Source organism: Dichotomopilus funicola (assembly GCF_033296635.1).
Source record: "Dichotomopilus funicola strain CBS 141.50 unplaced genomic scaffold C8A04scaffold_39, whole genome shotgun sequence".
Taxonomy (NCBI): Eukaryota; Fungi; Ascomycota; class Sordariomycetes; order Sordariales; family Chaetomiaceae; genus Dichotomopilus; species Dichotomopilus funicola.
The window spans coordinates 135678-155366 of NW_026944060.1; the positions used below are offsets into that span (position 1 = coordinate 135678).

The following is a 19689-nucleotide window of genomic DNA, read 5'->3' on the forward strand; positions in this document are numbered from 1 at the left end:
GGGGAATGAAATGATGTGTGGATGTGGATCAAAAAGTTGCAAAAGTGAGGACTGGAAATAGAGAATGAAGAAAAAGTGGAAGAAAATACACAGTTTGATCGGGATAATAAAGCAGCAAAAGGTATGATCGACCCAGGGATCGAACCTGGCACCTTCTCGGTGGAATAAATCCAGCTAATTCAACTTTTGTGAACGAGACGTGATAACCACTACACCAGCCGACCTGTGCTCATTAAAATCGCAAAATTGAGACTACATATGTTTGGCCAGACCCACTGCCTTCAGGGGTAAGTTAACTGGTCTCAACCTTCAGCACCGTCTCAAGATCAATTCTCGGTGCATAATTGCTCGGAGTGGATGGATGTAGGTTTATTTCTTATCTTATCTGTCGTTGAGGGAAGCGAGTGTATCATTTCTACTTCGAATGTTTCTTCTACCCCCTTTTTGAGTGTATGTGCCCAGCTCTTGGCCAAAGACTCAACCGGCTTTCCGAACCGACCTTCCGTTGCAAAGCCTGATCACTTCTGGGCCTTAGACGTCACAGCCTTGCGAATAGCCTCGCCCAGCTCAGGAGTAACCCGGGAGAACATGTCTATATCCCCCGATTAGTCAGAATCGCAGACATCAAGAAAAGGGGTAAAAAAAAAGACCTACCAAAAGTCGCCTCCCAAACAGCCGGGTCCGCCTTCCCCAAGTGCCCAGCCACATTACTAACCAACTGCTCCTGCTGCCCGGGCTGCTTCCCCAACACCTTCTCCCCAAACTCCCTCGGCTGCTCAAAGTCCTCCTCCGTAACCTCGCTCGCATAATCCTCCACCGTCCCCATCACCCAAATATTATGCTTCGCATCCGGCCCCGCCGCAGCCGCCGTACCGCCCTTACCACTCTCTTTTTGCCCCAGCACCTTCTGCTGCGGCGTCTGGCCCGGCAGCCCTTTATCCACAGGACAAAACGCCAGCGGTTTGAGGGCGGACCGGACGTAGTTGGGGTCACCGGCATAGTTGCCGTTGATGGTGCCCTGGCCGTCGCGCTGGTAGGGACAGTAGACGGGGACGGCAGGGCGGTTGCAGGGGAGTTGTTGGTAGTTGGTGCCGAGGCGGTAGCGGGCTGCGTCGGGGTAGGCGAACATGCGGGCTTGGAGCACTGGGGGCAAACAAGCAAACAAGAGTCAGTATAAAATTATAGTGGAAAGAGTGGGAAAAGTGGGAAGAGTGAAGAGACGCACTTATATCGGCTGAGGGCGCGATACCGGGGACCATGGTTGAGGGCGAAAAGGCCGCTTGTTCGATGTCGGCGAAGTAGTTGTCGGGCTGTGTTCAGGGGTAAGTAAACAAAAGGGGTCAGCTTGTCTTCCAATAGACGATAATCAGGTCGTAAGAAAAAAAAACGGGGAGACAAACATTCTTGTTCTGGGTGAGCTTGCCGACCTCCTGCAGGGGGAAATCACTGTGCGGCCACACGCGGGTCATGTCAAAGATGTTCCAGCGGTACGTCTCGGCCTGCTGAGGCGTCATGACCTGGATGTACAGCGTCCACGACGGATAATTACCCTTGGCGATATTGTCCCACATGTCGCGTTTGTGAAAGTCCGGGTCCTCGCCGGCGAGCTTGTCCGCCTCCTGCTCCGTCAGCGTATCGGTGCCCTGGTTGGTCTTGAAGTGGAACTTGACGTAGTGGAAGGTCCCGTCGGGCTTGGTCAGTTTGTACGTGTGGCCGCTGTAGCCGTTGACGTGCCGCACCGACTGGGGGGTGCCGCGGTTGGAGTACAGTAGCATCAGCGCGTGGATGCCCTCCTGGTTCTGCGAGTGGAAGTCCCAGAACATGGTCGGGTCTGTGATGTTGGTGGCCGGGTGGCGCTTGTGCGACCGGTTCAACGACGGGAACTTGATCGGGTCGCGCACGAAGAACACGGGGATGTCGTTGAACACAAAGTTCTGGTTGCCCTCCTCTGTGAAGATCTTGAGCGCCCACCCGCGGACGTCGCGCACCGTGTCGGCGCTGCCGGCCCCGGGGCCGACCGTCGAGATACGGGACAGCGTCTTGGACTTGGTGCCGATTCCCGTGAGGAACTTGGCCGAGGTCAGGTGCGAGATGTCGTGCGTCACCTCGAACTCGCCCCAGGTGCCCACCGCGCTGGCATGGACCACGCGCTCGGGGACGCGCTCCCGACTGAAGTGGGCCAGGGTCTCGATGAGCTGGGTGTCCTGCAACAGCGCGAGGCCCTTGGCCGGCGAGCCATCGCTGAAGCGCTGGGCTGTCGAGGCATCGGGATAGGGGCGGCCTGGAACACCGTTAAGTTAAACCTTGAATCTTGAAATATCACCGTTCTCAGGGGTAATCCAAAGTATTCGAGAGCCACGGCCACCCCCTCTTGTTTTTTACTTCTTTTTTTTTTATCCTTTTCTTTCCCCTCTACTCAATGCGCCTCCATCATCTACATGGGTAGAGTACGTACCTTCTGCAAGAGTGTAGAGCGGAGGAGCCATGGTGAAAGTATTTCTGTCAGGGGGAGTCAAGTCAACAATGTGTATTCGGAGGGCTCGGCATCTCGGAGAGTGGGTCGCGGAGCTCTTATGGGAAGCTCGGGGAGGACACTCCTCACCTTATGTTGTCTCAATGTCGGCCAAAGTGGTCAAAGTAACAAGTAAAACCAAAAGGAGATAGTATTTGTGAAACTTGAAACCGATTGATGGCTTTTATGCAAATTCCGTCTGAGAATGGCCGCAGTGTTTGTTGGAGGGGGTGGTGGTTGTATTTAAGCTTGAGTCGAGCGCGTTCGGCAATTGCTCGGAGAGGCTCGGGATCTTTCCAACACCATCAACAACCACCCCAAACTCAAGATATACCACGGAATACCCGAGTCAAAATCTGTTCGGCGTGCTCGGGATCGCCAATTGACCAACTGCCAGCTTGATCGGTGTTTATTTCTTTATGCTCTCGATGCGTGGCCGCGCCCAAATGGCCTCATTGTGACGCAACGACTTGGTAAGACAGCACTCCAGTGTGGCCCCGAACTCCTCACTCGAGTCCCTTGATCCCGAATTTCCTGACCTCCCCACGCCGTTCTCCCGGTACGTTCCCTCAACTTCCAGGTCCGTTCCCTGAAGCTTCCTGGTTCGCTTCCCAAGCCTCCTGGCTCTCTCCCGCAGCTTCCCGGCGGTGGCTCCTGGGTCCTACAGCACCGACTCCCTTCCTGGCGTCATAGATTCATAGCAGTGGTTCCAGAATGCGGAGAAAGGTCGGACACGGGGTTTCTGCTTGTCCCGTCAGTGGCTCGCTTGCGGGTTCAATGCGCGGAGTCGCACGGAGGTCCTCGCAGGAACCTCGGGCTGGAACTGTAGCAACGGGGGCTGGAACCATGGGACCGACCCTCCGAGCAGGCCGAGCCGTTGCAAAAGTCCGATGGAGGAGGTGGAGGGGGGACGGCACGAATCGAGCTTGTCGAGGAGAGAGGAAAGATATATTTGAGGTCATGATCCCTCACGAGTCAACCATCTCGAAACCTTCTCAACAAGCTCTCAAGACGTCAGCCTTTTAAGCAAGTCATCAACAGAACAGAACATCACCAAACCAGATCCAACTTAACACACCATTGTCACCTTCACAATGGCTACCGCAGTCAAAAACAACTCCAGCTTCGATTTCATCGTCGTCGGCGGTACGCTCTTTCTCCTTTGCCCTCATCCTTTCCCCCAATTCCGTTTAATTTCCCGCTCGAGCGGTAGATGCTGATGATACCTCCCCCAAAAATAGGTGGAACCGCGGGCTGTGTGGTCGCAGGCCGCCTGGCCGAGAACCCCGACGTCAAGGTCCTCGTCATCGAGGCCGGCGTGGGAAACCCGGGCCAAGATGCCGCCATCACTACCCCCGCACGAGCCTTTGAGCTCCGCGACAGCGAGCACGACTGGTCGTACAAGACAACCATGATCGACCGGCCCGAGTATACACGCGTCGAGAAGCCCAACACCCGCGGCAAGGTCCTGGGCGGCAGCAGCTGTCTCAACTACTACACCTGGATCCCCGGCAGCGCGCCCACGTTCGATGCCTGGGCCGAGTACGGCGGCCAGGACTGGACCTAGAAGACGGTCCAACCCTACCTGTACAAGCCGGCCACGTACCACGACAAGTACAACCTGTACAGGCCCGAGCTCAAGTACATCGGCCAGGACGGCCCGATTCCGGTGTCGCACTCGGACCTGGTGCCCGAGGTCCAGGGCTTCCGCGAGGCCCTGACCGAGGCCTGGTCCAGCAAGGGCCACGAGCTGACCGACGACGTGCACAACGGCACCATGCGCGGGCTGTGGAAGTCCATCAACAGCATCAACGACGGCAAGCGCTCGTCGTCGTGGCAGTACCTGGTCGGCAAGTCCAACGTGACCGTCATGGACAAGACCCACTACAAGAAGCTGCTGATCGAGAACGGTAAGGCTGTGGGCGTCGAGGTCGTCGGTCAGGACGGCAACCCGGTTTCGGTGCGAGCTCAGTACGAGGTCATCGCCTCGTGCGGTGTGTTTGAGACCCCCAAGCTGCTGATGCTGTCGGGTATCGGCCCCAAGGAGACCCTGTCCGAGTTCGGCATCCAGCCCGTGGTTGAGTCGCCCCACGTCGGCCAGAACCTGCTGGACCACCCGATCCTGTCGCATGTCTTTGAGCTCAAGGACGGCTACGGCCTCGACAGCCATTTGCTGCGCGCCGGGCTTGAAAAGGACGCGGCGGTGTCGTCGTACCGCTGGAAGAACAAGGGTCCGCTGACCTCTGGCTTGCTCGAGGTGATCGGTTTGCCGCGCATCGACGAGCGCCTCGAGAAGGTGCCTGAGTGGGTGGAGGCCAAGAAGGCCAACGGCGGCAAGGACCCCTATGGCCCCGAGGGCCAGCCGCACTTCGAGATTGACTTCGTCCCCATGTTCGCCGACGCCTTCCAGTGGCACATCCCCACGCCCCCTAAGGGCGACCACCTGACGGTTATCGTCGACCTGTTGCGCCCGCAGTCCCGCAATGGTTCTGTGACCCTGGCCACGGCCGATCCGTTGGTGCAGCCCAAGGTCAACATCAACTTCTTCTCCAACGATCTTGATCTTGCCGTCCTGCGCGAGGGCATCCGTTGGGTCGATGACATCCTCATGAACGGCGACGGCATGAAGGATATCATTGGCAAGGACTACCCCTGGCCCATGCCGCGCCACTCCGATGAGGCCATGAACAAGATGATTTTGGAGCGGTCCCAGACCGGTTTCCGTCAGTGCCCCCCTCCTTCTTTCATTCACCCTCTTCTTCAGATTGTTTATTAGGGAACGGTCGTGCTAACCCCTGAGATGTCTAGACCCCTGCGGCACCGCCCGTCTGAGCAAGGACATCAAGCAAGGTGTCGTGGACCCCCAGCTGCGCGTCCACGGCGTGAAGAACCTTCGTGTCATCGACGCTTCGGTTATCCCGGTCATTCCCGATTGCCGCATCCAGATGTCGGTGTACATGATTGGTGAGAGGGTGAGTTACAATGTCTCCTGATATGACCGTTATGTGTGCTGTGATGGAACGAACCGCTAACGAAGATGCTGGAAACAGGGTGCCGACTTTATCAAGGCGACTTACCCCAACCTGTACAAATAGAGGTGCTTGGCGTCGATCTTGGTCCACGACTGCGACCCGCTGTGGACCATAACCCGGTCCTCTATGATTGTGAGGGGAAGGTTCTTATGAAGACGAAGCAATGATGAACTCCAATTCGCAGTCATTCGTTTGATAAGTATATCTAGTTCGTTTTGATGATGGCAGTAGTTAGTTGCTTTCGAATCCAATTTTGTTTATCCCACCCTGGTTGAGATCCAAGAGAGGAAGAAAAAAGAAGAAACTCCTGTGCTCTCAGCTCTCAAAGCCTGGCTTTGGCCTCCAATAACCTATTCCCCAACTGTGCCATCTCAAACTTGCGTACTTTCCCACTCCCCGTCAGAGGCACCCCCTTCGGCACACCGTCCTCCCCAAGCCAAAACACATGCGTCGGCGCCTTGTGTTTCCCCAGCTTCTTCCGCACCCACTCCCTAACCTCCTCTCGATCGGGCCGGTGTGTCCGCTTATGCCCCCCCTCAAGATCCAGGAACGCACCCACGACCTCCCCATAATGCAGATCCTTTAGCCCCACCACCACGGCCATGCCGACCGCCGGATGTGCCACGAGCCGTTCCTCAATCTCCAACGGGTAGATGTTCTCCCCGCCGCGGATGATGATGTCCTTGAAACGCCCCGTGATGGAGCAGTAGCCCCGCTCATCAAAGACCGCCTCGTCGCCGGTGTGCAGCCACAGCACGCCGCTCTCGTCGCGGACCATGACCTCGTTGGTCTTCTCTGAGTTGTTCCAGTAGCCCGCTTGCAACTGGTAGCCTCCCATGCAGAGCTCGCCGCGCGTGCCGATTGGGACCGTATTCCCCTCGCGGTCGACGATTTTGGCCATGGCGTGGGGCATTAGTGTGCCCACGGTGGTGAGCCGTGTGGTGATGGGGTCGTCGGTGAAGGCGTTGAAGCAGGTTGGTGATGCCTCGGTTAAGCCGTAGCTGGATGTGAACTCGGTCATGCCTAGGCGGGAGACCAGCTGTTCCATCAAGTGCCGTGGCACGGGCGCCCCGGCGATGATGCCGGTGCGTAATCGGAGGTCGGCCGCGCGCAGGTGGCGTGCCTCGGGGAGGGCCAGCAAGCTGTCGAACATGGCGGGCACGCCGTGCACCGCGGTGCATTGTTCGCTGACGATCGCGCGGAGCGTGGAGGGCGCGTCGAAGACTTCGGCCGGGTAGACAATCTTGGCGCCGTGGGTGAGGACGGAGAGCAGGCCGAGAACGAGGCCGAAACAGTGGAAAAGGGGTGGTGGGCAACAGAGGACATCGGCCGGGCCGAGCCTCATGCGGTCGCCGATGAAACGGGCGTTATTCACAATGTTACTGGGAACCAGTGACACTAGTGGTTAGTGCTAATGAATTCCTATACGGTTATCTGCGCGTAGAACACATACTGGTGTGTGAGCATGGCAGCTTTAGGGAGGCCCGTAGTGCCACTTGTAAACTGGAGGTTGCACACTAGATGAGGGAGGACCTTGGCCTCGGCCTGATGAAGCACCTCGGGATCAACTCGGGATCCTTGTGTTAACAAATCTTGATACGGTGTGTATCCATCCGAGTCGTCTCGGAGGATCACCACTTTCGGTCCTTTCGTCCGTGCCGAGAGCTGGGCTAAGAGTAATCTTTGATCCAGGCGCCCTATTTGCTTGGTGGTGAAGAATATTTTGCATTCTGTAACCAAGTCAGTGTTCTGTGTCGAGCAGAAATGCATGAACATAGATGAATGGAAAGCACACCGGAGAAGTCAAGACCATACTGCGCCTCAGTGGGAGTGTATGTGTTGTTGAGAATCACCAAAATAGCCCCTATCCTAGTCGCAGCAAAGAATACAGACGCATATTGCTCGCAGTTTCCAGCCATGATGCCCACCCGGTCACCCACACCAATGCCCATTTCTAATAGGGCGGCTGCCAGTAGTCGGCTGTGGTGATTGAGCTCGTTGTATGTCCATCTTGCACCAGTCCAGGGAATTACCAGCGCTTCCCGCGTGCCGTGATCCAGGCATTGGAGGTTGAGAAGCTCACCAAGGGTGAGGTCAACTAACGGCGGATCTGTTGGGCCAAAGAGGAGCGACGGTTTCTGTGGTTGTGGGAGGATGTAGCTTTCCCCCGTAGAAGGGAACGTGGGCTGAATAGACATGTCTGGCGGATTCCTGTAGGCTTCTCTCCCCTTTTTGAGTTGGTCGGTCCCAAATTCGAAGATCAACAATCACAATAACCAAAACACTGGAATAAGGGATAAATTCACAATTGGCGCGCATAGTGGTGTGTATTGGAGAGAGAAATCAAGAACCACGGACTCGGAACCGAACAAGAACACCAACCATCTGGCAACAACCCCAGTCAGGGACGTCCCCATCCCAGCAGATCAGATTAGATGGATACGCGAGCAGCCGGCTTCATCACGCCGGGGAACGTCATGCCCGCCGGACGGCGCCATTTGTCCTCGGAGTTCGGTTCGGAGGGCCAAAAGGGTGGGGGGAGGGTATGATTTGAGCACACCACTGGGTACTCCCCTGCCACGATACCTAGGGCTGTCCAAGTCCCCACGGCCAAGAACGTCGAGGCCTCATCGTGTGGACGTGTGCTCGTCCCTCGGTCGGTGAGGGACGGGTCTATGGTCAGAGTAATCCGGAATAGGTTCCACATCTGAAGAGCGGCCTAAGAGTCCGACCTCCATGAACTGATCAAGGAAAAATTTTCCTGGCTGGGCGAGTATCTGGCAGGCACGGCCGGCACAACCGGCAGCGGGGCATCGCGACCGGTCGTTTGCTGGTTTGCTCTCATCGCCCTTGCTTCCCACTGTGGGATTACCGAAAACGAGCGCTTCCGGGCTTGGGTGGCCCTTCCTTGTTCCGGCAAAATGCCGCAAAACGGAACCATTGGCGAGCCATGCTGCCCTCAGGATCTGATAAGATTATTCACGCCAAGACCTCAAAGTCCCACGCTGTGGAGTCACGGCACAGTTGCTCTTGCGCTTGCTCGCGAAGATGCGATGACACAGAATTGGCCAAGTTGGAGAAGCACCTCTCAGGCTCTCACCCCCTTGGAGGAAGAGCCAGTCCTCTTGTTCAAATTCTTAGTTCGCTACTCGTAATCACCCCCACCTTCTCACTCGAGACGGCCTTTTGGTCCGAAGTCGGGTCTTCTACCCCTGCTCGGCAAAATTATCTGATCCGCTTTTTGGGGTCCAACTAAAGTTATCTGATCCGAGGTTGTGAGCGCCATCTGAACCCCTGTCCTGCCCTCCATTGGGCAATTATTGCCCTGGGCCCCTGGATGGGCACGAACTCGTGGTTCCGGAACAAAATGGATCTTGCTGTCATGAAGCCGGTTTCTGCCGTCTGGCGCGACCCGGGTTCCTGGGTGTCGGTTTCTCCTTGACTTTCGAGCCGACGCACATGCGGCTGCAAGTCTCGCGTGCCTTGTTCACCGCGGGTCGTTTCATAGTTCATTTTTTAGCGGATGCTGTCCTGGCGTGGCATAAGTGATGAGCCATTGATATCGGAGCCACGATTCTAAGACTGGTTCCGAGTAGCGCCCTAGACGCTCATAACGTCAATCTCTCGCACAGCCGATCTGAGAGGCGCTAAAGGGACATGGGACTTCCATCACAATCACACCGGCAGTTCGCCAGCTTTGCGAACTCCTCGGATCCGGTGTTGAAGCTCCCTCACCCATACCAGACAGCCTATTTTGTGAGGAAGACGAGCGAAACCAACTTCTACCAACTCGCGCCTCGCAATCCCGAGCCCGGCGAAAAGCAACCTCCAACAGCCCTCCACAATGCCGCCGTCTCCTTCTCCGAACCTCAAGACCCAAAGTTCGGTGATCGCCCTAGCGATTCGAACAACACAGCGTGGGCAAGAGCGCGGCGTAACCCCGTGGTAACCGTCTCCTGGACTGGGTCTCAGGCCCCAACGGTTGGCCAGCTCTGGCTCATCACCTACACTGTCTTCACGGTGCGCCCAAGCGAGGAAGCTTTTCGTCTCGATTTACAAGGCTCCGCCTCGGAGAGGCTCGCACAACACCTCAAAAATCTCGGACTCGCCGTTGATCACCCATCTCCCCCATTGTCCCAGGATGCCGCTCCTACACAGCATGCATCACCGCCACCAACACCGACAAATACTAGCTCTGAGCTACTCCTCTCGCGCAGTGCCTTCTGGCAAGGCGCCGCCTCGCCCTTCGGTCCGCGCCCGGCCTGGGCGCCCGAAGAGCAAGATCCCGAGTTTGCTTCCTACCCACTCCCTCCACCGGAATACATCATGACCGTCACTCCGACCACACCGACATCATCATCCTCCTCCTTCCCATCCTCCGCCTCATCCCCTTCAGGGCCCATCACATCCTGGCACCCACGGCGGCGCTCCAAGCCCGCACCCGGCAGCGTCATCTACAGCCGATGGATCCCCCACCTCCGAGAGACCTTCAGCATGGTAGCTCTGGACTGCGAGAACCCGCAGCACGCCGAGTTGTTCCACACATGGCAGAACGATCCGCGCGTGTCGCAAGGGTGGAACCAGACGGGCACGCGCGCGCAGCACGACGCGTACCTGCGGCGGCTGCAGCATGAGGATGCGCACCAGCTGGCGGTGCTGGCGCGGTTTGATGAGACGTTCTTTGCGTACTTTGAAGTGTATTGGGCTAAGGTATGAAGGCTCACCCACCCAGACCAGACCCGCCCCCTTCTTGAGGTTACGGCCCTTAAAGAACACGGGCAAAAGGGTGAAGAAACGGACAGCTACTGACCCATCACGCTTCACGAACTACAGGAAGACCGCATTGGCTCATATTACGCCTCACACGACTACGACCGCGGCCGGCACAGTCTGGTAGGCGACGTTCGGTTCCGCGGCCCACACCGCGTTAGCGCGTGGTGGTCGAGCTTGATGCACTATCTGTTCCTGGACGAGCCGCGCACGGCGCGTGTCGTCGGCGAACCCAAGTATACCAACAGCTCGGTGCTCACGTATGATCTGATTCATGGGTTTGGGCTGGAAAAGTTTATTGATCTGCCGAATAAGCGGTCTGCGCTTATGAGTTGCTCGCGCGAGCGGTTCTTTCAGCTTTGCCCGTTGGATGATAACGAGAAGACTATGGGCGGGACTGGGGTTGGGTTGGTGCCGAAGTTGTAAGTAGGGGGTTGGCGGTGTGTACGCAATCGAGGGGGCGAGGGTTATTGGAAAGTAAATGTAAATATTGAAGGAATGTCCCATGGGAGTAAAACAGTGGTGAATTGGGGTGATGGCCAAATGCAACAGCTAGACAAGACCTGAAATCTTTTGTATAGATTGGCCTCAAGATGAATCTCGGACTTAAAATCCCCAATACACGAAAATAAACCGATTTATCCAAACGCCGTCATGATGCAATCCAAGCCCTTCATGCCGCTGGCTCTTCCCCAAGCTTCATATGGTTCCAGCAAACTATTCGGCGTTAGAATACTGCTCAGCTCTAGAAATGGCAGGCGCAAACAGGAAAATACTCACTAGAAAACCCAAGATCATCCCCAAAGAAGGACTTCATGACATCCTCTCCTGACGTCATTCCCCCCTCGGGCCAGTACGCAACAGCCTTCTTGCCAACGGCCAACCCGATCATGGGTGGAATCTCAGCCAGCTCTAACAACTTTATCTCTTTTTTTGACCCTGTACACTGCAACATGTACTCATAAATGTTGCTCGCGGCATAATACCCCATGTGCATAGCGGCACCGCAACGCTTAATCCCGGACCACTTGACCAAGTCGCCCGCAGCGAAGTGGGATGATGAGTTGGGGGTGTCTTGTGGGAATGCAAGACTAGCTTGAACCTTGACATACCCCTCCTCGTCGAGGAGGTCGGAGGGTAGATACGTGGTGGTAGGAACACTGCGCGACACAGCCATGGAGACTTGGTCGGCGAGCATGGTATGTCCGTTGGTGAAGTGTACTTTGAGGCATGGCTTGCCGGTATCATCTTTGATCTCTTCGGTGCGGTCGAGGCGGTGAGACATGAGTACGGTAACCTTGGCTTCGCGGAGTAATTCGAGGCTGCGATCTTTGACGTCGTCCGGAAGTGCCTCGGAGGAGAGGAGTTTGTCACGGGAGTGCACGAGCGTGACGTTGAGGTTGGGGTGCACAAGCTTGAGCTCGGCGGCCATTTCTATCCCGACGGCGCCTGAAACGGAGGAGTCAATATCGAGGATACTCTGAGGAGCTTTAATGGTCAAAACTCACCACCACCAACCACCACAACCCCGTGCCGCGCGGTTGTGGCAGCCTGGATGTGATCCGCTGTCTCAAACAGGTACTGCTTCCTTCGAAGTGACTGGGGCACAACGGGCCAGGCTCTTCTTAATCCTGAAGCGGCAACAAAGTAATCATAACGCAACTCGGTGGGCGGTTCTAAACTACCGTTGGCGAGGTAGGTCGCCACCTTGCGTTCCGGGTCGACCGACTTCACAGAACCGTGGAGAACGCGAATCTTGGGCGATCGTAGTCCGGGGATGTCATCGTATTTGATCCAGAACTTCTCAGCGTGCTTTTCGGATGAGAGAGCGAGAGGTGAGCCAATAAGATGGTCTTTACACTACCGTTAGAAAGGGACGCTGAACTAGAGACGGAGGAAAAGGGGGGGGGCGGGACAAGATGAGATCACCTACAATACCCATCACGCTCGTCCACAATGGTGATGTCGACTTCGAGCAGTGGTGTTGGAGTGTGCTCTCCCTCAGCAGGTTGCTCTCCGCACCGAGGCGGAAGACCACGACAAAGATCTTGAAGATTGAGAGCCGCCGAAAGACCCGCGTACGCCCCGCCAGCTACAAGAACACTGAACGGCTGGGAAGTCGGCATTCCAGCGAGAGAGCCCATGGTGTTTGTTGATGTTGCCGAAGAGTACCTAATATGTCGGTTATGGCACAACAATTTGAAGGCTGTTCGAGATGCAGCACAGAAGAAACGGCTGAGCGATTCGAGAGCGGGTTGAAAGGAAAGCATCAGCCAGGTAAGGGAACGGGGGAGGGGACGGGAACGACAACGCCAAGATACTTAACCACCCACATAACCAAGAGGGGTGGAAAGATCCTCCAGGTCCGGAAAGGCACTCTTTTTATCAGATGGAACAAGGGGGTGGCCGGATGGATGGAACTACCCGAAGCGTCGGCTCCGAGTACAACGGCCCCGCATCCCTAGAGTAAACTCCGCGTCCTCGAGTGGTTGTCTAAGGATTCATGGAAAGTGCATTTCTGGGCTCCCTTCTTCCACGGAAGAACTTCCAAGAAGCCACGCCCACATTGCGCTTGCCTTCTGGAATAACGGGCCACCAACCACGGGGGTCTTGATGGGAGGGAACACCTTCGCGTCCCGGCATCGGACCTGAAGGAGCTAAGTTCTCCCCACCGCTCTCGTTTCCGTCTGGTAAAATCCTTGTGTCATCTGAAAAGTTGGCGCAGTCCAAGGGTCCAACCGGAGGACTCACATGGCCAGCACCGCGGCTTCGTCCGCTTCCGTACCCCACAGCAGGCCCACATCTCTGCAGGCTCATCTTATCAGATCATCAGTGAGCCAGGGGGGCAGGGGGCTCGGGGGGACTGCCGTGTGAGCCGTGAAAAGCCGGAGACTCGAGAGGGAGCACCTTCTGATTTCCATGTTTGCTGCATTGTCCCTTCTGCATAGGTTTCAGACTAATTGGCCCTGTCACATTTTATTTTCCCGGAACGGAGAAGGCGAGCAATACCTAAAAAATGGTTTCTCTAGTGTGATACTCCTGTCTTTTTTCCCTCTTCTCGATCGCGCTACCTCCCTGCGGGTTTAGGTAAATGGTCCTCCAGCTCTTTGTTTGGCCAGAGATTTACCAAGTCTTCGTTTTATTCTAGGGATACTTGACCAGGGTTGTATCCCTAACAGTTTACCAATGATCTCTGAACGCTGTGTATTACCCAGGGATGACACGACTACAGGCATAAAACATCGTTCAGTGTGCTTTATTCTTCTACCCTGGGTGGCATAAACGCCCTTCACAAGCTAAACATCGGCAGCCCATCAAAGACTCAGAACCCCGGAAACGCAAACTTGACCTCTTCCGCATGATACCCCCCTGGCGGTGCCCCATGATCCGGCCATCCCCCCAAAAAGCTGGTATGGAGCCCGTACAAGCTAGGATGCGCTTCCAAGGTTTCCTCCTGGGAAATGATATCCTCTAGGTCCTGATTGACGTCGAAGTATTTGCCGCGAAGTGCCTGCTTCCCTACGCCGCTTGCCAGTGCGACACACACCATGCCGTTGAGGTGTGGCGAGTCGTTGTAGTAGATGTCGAGTATATTGTTGTAGCGTGATTGGGCTTGAGGCGGGAGAGTAGAGAAGGCCTCTTCTGAGTATTCTGTGTATGGAGTTAGTCGACTGCTCGGATGTTCGTTTCAGACCGACAACGGACTCTTTATCGTCATGGCACTCTTTATCCCTCCAGGATGTAGCGAATACAAATGGATATCTTCCAGCCCTTCGACATCCATCTCCTTTTGTGTACATGCCGTTAGATTGATCAATGCCGCCTTGCTCGCGCAGTAGCTCGTGCTGTAGGGGATGGCGAGGGTGCCCGCCCGAGACGCGATATTGAGCACACATCCGCTGCGCTGCTCACGGAAGTGCGGGATTACCAGCCGCATGAGGTAGAAAGGCCCATGCAAATTCACGGCGAGGTCATGTATGAATTGGTGGGGGTCTTGATCGTGTAGCTGCATTTTTCTTTTTCGTCAGGGGTTTGTTTTGTGTCAGAGGGAGGGGAGACAACTTACCGGTCCTAGGCCATTAGCGCCGGCGTTGTTGACCAGAATGTCGACTCTCCCATACACTTCCAGGGCCTAGTAATCCAGGTCAGTAACAACGTCCAAACCACATTTTCCCCGTTCCCCATACCCCAGCCAAAGTCAAGACTCCCATCTCCCCACCACGAGAGCCCTATCCACGGCGCACGCATCCATATCAGGATAAAAGAAAAAAGACTCACCCGGTTAACAAGCCTCTCGCACCCCTCCAGCTCCGCAACATTACATTTCACAAACTCAACACCACCAGCCCCATACCGCACACATTTCTCCTTCAGCTCGGCTGGCGGAGGTGTGTTGTAATAGCTCAGCACCAGATTCGCGCCTGTCACAGCAAACGATTCGGCGAGGGCTTGACCAATTGTTCCGGATGAGCCTATTGGAGTTTTGGGTAGCCCGCGGGGGTCAGAATATTAGCAGGCTTGGTCCGTCGATTAGGAGCAGGGGGAAGGGGGTAGGGATGGATATGTAGGTATAGCAAAAAAGGTCAGGAAGGGGCGAGACGTGTGAAACGTACCGGTGATGATGGCGACTTTGCCTTTTTGGGTCGCTCGGAATTTGGACGGTTCGATAAACGGGTAGATATCTGTCCGGAACCGCGGACTGTTTCCGATCTGAGCGCGAGTGGTTGGAGATGGCGGTTGAGGTTCCTTGTTGGCCATCTTGATAGCAAAGGAACGCAATGCTAGGGGAACGGGAAGGAATTGCAGAACTGCTTCCCACTGAAATTATTCCGGCGTCAGTTGTGGACTAAAATCGCGAGATTCACAACGTACGAAGATGGCATTAAGCGTGAAAAGGCACCCTCCCAAGTGTCTGTAATATTTGTTCGGCATGTCTTCCAATCGCGGGGTAGGCACGGGACATACACTGAAGGATCCTCCGCCGGCTTGACAAATATGGCCGAGGATTGTAACACGAGAGCATCCCGGTTACCAGCTGCAAGTTGGGAATAAGGACTTCAGGATTGCTGTACATACCACAACTGGAATGAACGTAATGTAGTGAATCGTCTGCCATGACTAAGGTATGCTAGTAACAGCTGAGAATGACCCTTCTGTTGTGACTGCCTTTTTCGCCCAAACCCCTGAACACTGGATTGGGATGCTGTCTTTCTCACTCTCGATGCCACGTCTTTCCCTTTTTTATGCACCTCCAGAAGTCCAACCCCCGCAATGCTACCGATATTTGTTTGTGCTACAAATGCTGCTAAAACAAATGAGTCCATGTTCATGCATGTCCCCCCCTTTCCCCGTGCGCGCGCCTCCCAATGGATATCGATAACCAAGCCACTGTTCTCCAAAACGCCGTGTTGTTGCAATCCGCCTCACTTAAAAAGAGGCATAACCCACCCAAAAAGAAACTAGCAGGCCAGCTCTGACCCCCTTCCTCCCCTACACACACAACCTTCAACCGCACTGCAAAGCCGCACCACTCTGGTACCTCAAGGGTCCGAGTACCGCAACTTAGACGATTCCTCTCTCTTCAACGTCTTGGATCCATGAGAATGCCCAAACTCCGCCGCCTCGGCATACGGGTCCGTATCACTCGGGCTCTGCAAGCCCTCTGACATCTGATCACACGTATCGCTGCTCATCAACTTTCTCGCTACCGACGATAATGGGCTGTGCCGTAGACGACGAATGGCGGTAGCGAACGCCTCTGCAGAGGACGGGCGGTCGCTGCTGGTGCTCCCATCTCCTCCTTCCACGGCCGTTGCTGTTGTGGCGGAGCTGTCGTTTAATCCTGCCTCAGCGTCACCCTGCGTGAAGCCGGAAACTAGATCAGTAAGTTGGTCACCGGCCTGTAGATCTGTCGGAAGCAAGGGCCCTCGCGGGCCAAACTCGGTGTAAACCTCGGGTTGAGAGACGGGTCTACCACCACGCATAAATCCTTGGCTCTTCGCGTTCCTCTTAAGGCGCGGGGGCCGAAGACCGCCATTTCCGGATCCCGATGCGGAGCTGCTCCCACCACGACCTGCCGTCAGGGATGTCACCGTCGACGCCGCCTTCGCCCGCGAAGGACGGACCCGGAATTCGAGACTATCGTCTTCATCTGACATGTCGTCATCGTTACTAACGTGAAAGAAGGGTTTCTTGTGCCGGGCAGCCACGAGTTGGATACTCGCCCCCGAGCCCCTGCGGCGTCCAAAGGACCGCTCCTCCGACGGTGTGGCCTCGCCGGAGCTGTGCTGTACGCTGAGGAAAGCGCCTGAGGAATCTGCCCTGGGTGAGTCGGGAGCGCCGGGGTGGCGGTAGGTCATGGGCTCCCAAACCCCCATGGCGCGGCGTAGGTTGACTTGACTGCGGCTGAAGACGACACGGGCGCGCAAGTCATGAACAGCCTGGTCCAAGGCGAGTTCGATAGCGAGGCGGTCACGGATCCGACTAAGCTTAGGCCAGGTCGCGCGTTCGCCGACCAGACAATTTCGCAGCATGAAACTGGGAGTGGGGTTCTTGAGCATGAGCGGGATGTCGCTTAGCGCGATTTCGGGCAGGATGTTGATATCACCCGAGTACTTCTGACTCATGACCGATAGCAGCTTTGTGAGGAGGTTTGGGAAGATGCCCAAGTCCGCAAGGTACTGCATGCGGTGGGCGCCCTCCTCCCGCGCGACCGAGGCGGCGTTATAGAGCCATTCGTGGTTATCGGCAATCGATTTCTTCTTTTCGCCGAGTTGCCCCGGCACGACATGCTCGTCCCGAGGGAGGAAAGGAATAACGTGAGGGTTAACTTGCGAAACGATGAAATGGTTGACGTTGAACATTTCGGCAAGACGGGTCATCGGAAGGTCGTTCTCGACAGATCCGTCGATGAATTGTTGCGGTGTAGGAATCCACGGTGCGTGGGCGCCGGTATCCGGGTCCTTCATCAACAAGGGATGGCCCTGGAAAATCATGGGCACCGAGCACGAGGCGGCAACGGCTGACCATATGATAACATTTGGCGCAGTGATGTAGTTGAGTAACCGTGGGACGTCGTAGATGGATGCCGAAGAGACGCATATGTTGCAAATCCGCCGCGTCCGGTTGTACGCCTCCTGAAACGTCACGTCGCCCAACAAAGAGCGCATGACCCGGGTCAAATTCGTGATGTCGGACCAGCTACCAGTAGTAAGCAGGTTGCGCATGTGGTCCATAAGCGACTCCTTCTCCCCCTCAAAGACGCCCAAGTCACCGAAGGGGAACATCCTGATCAAATCGGGAACCTCATCGTCCTTGCGCGTGCAGAGAACGGCGCAAACGATGGACCCGGCTGATGCGCCTGACATGATGCGGGGCAACAGCTGTTGTTCGTACAGCGTCTTGAGCACCCCGATATGCGCCATGCCGAATGTGGCCCCTCCGCTGAGCAGCAAAGCGCTCCGCCCGAAGCTCTGTCTCGCCGCTATCATCCCCTCCAGCAGCTCTCTTGGGTGGAGCTCGGTTTGGACCGCCATGTTTACCGCCGCATCAACGGTTTTGACCGCCGAGTCGACGTAGCACTCAATAAGCGCCTTTGTCCCGAGGTACGAGTTGCGATAGAGTTGGACGTTTCCCATGCCCCCTATGTCACGGGACAACGCAGTGCGGATCAGGTACATCATTGCGCTGATATCGCAATTCTCTCGGGCCGCATCTAACGCTTCCATACTCGCGCGAATCAGGCCCGGGTCGTAGTCGCAGTCATCTACCGTGTCGTGGAGCTTCCAGTCATTGTTGCCTTCGAGTTCGTCAAGCTCACACGCGGCTTCTTCCCAGTCTTGGGCCCTTTGAGCCTGTAGATGTGAACGGTGATATTAATACCCAATCCAAGGCAACAGCGGGGTACAATAGGGCTTACGCTTTGCATGCGGGCAGCGAGGATCTGCTTCCGCTCCTCCTTCCTCCTCTTATTCTCGCGTTCCGACGCTGTGAGGCCATCTCGCCATGTCAGAGCAAGATTTCCTACGCTCCGCGCAAGTCGGACCACGTGAGACTGGCCATGATCCTGGCTCTTCTTCCTCCTCCTCAGTCCTCTGGCCTGGTCCGGACGTGCAGGTGCCTTCGCGCCTGCTTCGGCGGCGGCCGGTGTTTGTACTCCGTGCGGTCTATGCACCAGGAGGTCGGGCATGTCGGCGACCATGGGCAGGCGCGGGAGAGTGGGAGGGATATTGAAACCCTCCTATCCTATCGCAAGTGGGCTGTTGGGAGTTCGACAAGGCGAGGACGGTCTGCATCCGGTTGATCGAGGATTTAAGCGGATTGGAGAAGGCGGGGAGCGCAAATTAGGGCAACGCAAGCCCCGGGTGGGTGTTGAGTGTTCGTCGATATGATGCAGTCGACTGCTGCTGGAAACCGAGGCGTTCTGTCCGTTGGAAGTCGTCCAGCCGCTTACTTTCTCGCTGGCTCAAAACAATGTCGCGTTACTCATTGGGGACGATCAAGGTTGTCGACCGGGGCTCGGGCGAAACGTGGGATAGAGATATAATACTATGTAAAAAGGAGAAGAGAGTCGGTGAGCGAGACAGCGGAGGGCCTCGATCTTCGTTTCCTGCCCGATCCAACGTTCTCGGGATCACGCACCGGTAACAAAGGCCACCTGACGAAATCCGACGCCGTCCCTTTCGCCCAAACGGGGTATTGGAGGGCGTGGATTGGCGGGGCTCCCCACTGAAGAGATCTGAGAAGAGCGCCGGAAGCGACAGCGGGAAATCGTGGGGAAAGTGCGTGGGGAGCCCTGATTGGCTGTTCCATTAAGGCGAGTGGGGGCTCTCGGGGCCAACTGCGTCATGTACTTTGTACCCGTACATCGAGGACGTACATACACATCGGTGGAGCGGGCCGCCACAACAGTGCCCGGGGCCTTATTCATGCCTTCCAATGCATTACACCTACGGGGAGCCCAGATTCTCTTCAAGTCATGACAAAGTGTACAGGTGCTATTGGTGCCCAGTACCGTTGGACACACGTCGTTTGCCATGACAGAAGACATATCATATCGAGGCTTCCATCACCGCGGGCGCCCGCGTCCCGGCTTCGCGACACCCGGACACCGAAACTCCACCGCTCCACTCAGAGGGTTTGAGTTGGGGCTGTCACCGCCAGGTCACGACTCGGGCAGCTCCATGCGATGTCCTAAAACGGGAATATCTCCGTTCTTTCTTCAGGATCAAGATCTCACGCCACGAGCGCCAAACGTGTTGAACGATCCTCTGGAAGCACCGAAGGAGTCTAGAAGTGACTGAAATTCACGTCCGCGACCCTTGAGGTTTCGGTTGTGTGGGGTTGAGTTCTGCTGTGTCACTCAACCTCTTGGTG

At 56.1% G+C, this 19689-nt stretch overlaps 7 protein-coding genes and 1 non-coding gene across 8 annotated transcripts; 2 read left to right on the forward strand and 6 right to left on the reverse strand.

The window, feature by feature from the left end:
* Positions 1–124: 124 nt before the first annotated feature.
* C8A04DRAFT_t93 lies at positions 125–224 on the reverse strand. The gene has a single exon. It is a non-coding gene; the product is annotated as a tRNA-Val (tRNA).
* A 294-nt stretch (positions 225–518) lies between these two features.
* C8A04DRAFT_12843 (catalase-domain-containing protein) lies at positions 519–2486 on the reverse strand (the record flags this gene model as incomplete). The annotated part of the gene is made up of 5 exons (XM_062777482.1): positions 519–592; positions 655–1143; positions 1226–1310; positions 1401–2281; positions 2456–2486. 5 exons carry the CDS (start codon positions 2484–2486, stop codon positions 519–521), a joined length of 1560 nt encoding a protein of 519 aa, XP_062636257.1.
* Positions 2487–3606: 1120 nt separating this feature from the next.
* On the forward strand, positions 3607–5607 carry C8A04DRAFT_29464 (uncharacterized protein; the record flags this gene model as incomplete). Its single annotated transcript, XM_062781018.1, has 5 exons — positions 3607–3658; positions 3754–4054; positions 4142–5235; positions 5321–5484; positions 5563–5607. The coding sequence occupies 5 exons, from the start codon at positions 3607–3609 to the stop codon at positions 5605–5607; spliced, it is 1656 nt and encodes a 551-aa protein (XP_062636258.1).
* A 259-nt stretch (positions 5608–5866) lies between these two features.
* C8A04DRAFT_37931 (uncharacterized protein) lies at positions 5867–7742 on the reverse strand (the record flags this gene model as incomplete). Its single annotated transcript, XM_062784055.1, has 3 exons — positions 5867–6926; positions 6998–7274; positions 7340–7742. The coding sequence occupies 3 exons, from the start codon at positions 7740–7742 to the stop codon at positions 5867–5869; spliced, it is 1740 nt and encodes a 579-aa protein (XP_062636259.1).
* A 1459-nt stretch (positions 7743–9201) lies between these two features.
* Positions 9202–10740, forward strand: C8A04DRAFT_29466 (acyl-CoA N-acyltransferase; the record flags this gene model as incomplete). The annotated part of the gene is made up of 2 exons (XM_062781019.1): positions 9202–10254; positions 10378–10740. The coding sequence occupies 2 exons, from the start codon at positions 9202–9204 to the stop codon at positions 10738–10740; spliced, it is 1416 nt and encodes a 471-aa protein (XP_062636260.1).
* A 247-nt stretch (positions 10741–10987) lies between these two features.
* C8A04DRAFT_12859 (pyridine nucleotide-disulfide oxidoreductase) lies at positions 10988–12440 on the reverse strand (the record flags this gene model as incomplete). The annotated part of the gene is made up of 4 exons (XM_062777488.1): positions 10988–11031; positions 11095–11763; positions 11823–12167; positions 12248–12440. 4 exons carry the CDS (start codon positions 12438–12440, stop codon positions 10988–10990), a joined length of 1251 nt encoding a protein of 416 aa, XP_062636261.1.
* A 1196-nt stretch (positions 12441–13636) lies between these two features.
* C8A04DRAFT_29468 (uncharacterized protein) lies at positions 13637–15072 on the reverse strand (the record flags this gene model as incomplete). The annotated part of the gene is made up of 5 exons (XM_062781020.1): positions 13637–13965; positions 14020–14320; positions 14381–14446; positions 14593–14786; positions 14928–15072. 5 exons carry the CDS (start codon positions 15070–15072, stop codon positions 13637–13639), a joined length of 1035 nt encoding a protein of 344 aa, XP_062636262.1.
* A 782-nt stretch (positions 15073–15854) lies between these two features.
* On the reverse strand, positions 15855–18502 carry C8A04DRAFT_12868 (acyl transferase/acyl hydrolase/lysophospholipase; the record flags this gene model as incomplete). Its single annotated transcript, XM_062777494.1, has 3 exons — positions 15855–16014; positions 16069–18167; positions 18233–18502. The coding sequence occupies 3 exons, from the start codon at positions 18500–18502 to the stop codon at positions 15855–15857; spliced, it is 2529 nt and encodes an 842-aa protein (XP_062636263.1).
* Positions 18503–19689: the final 1187 nt, after the last annotated feature.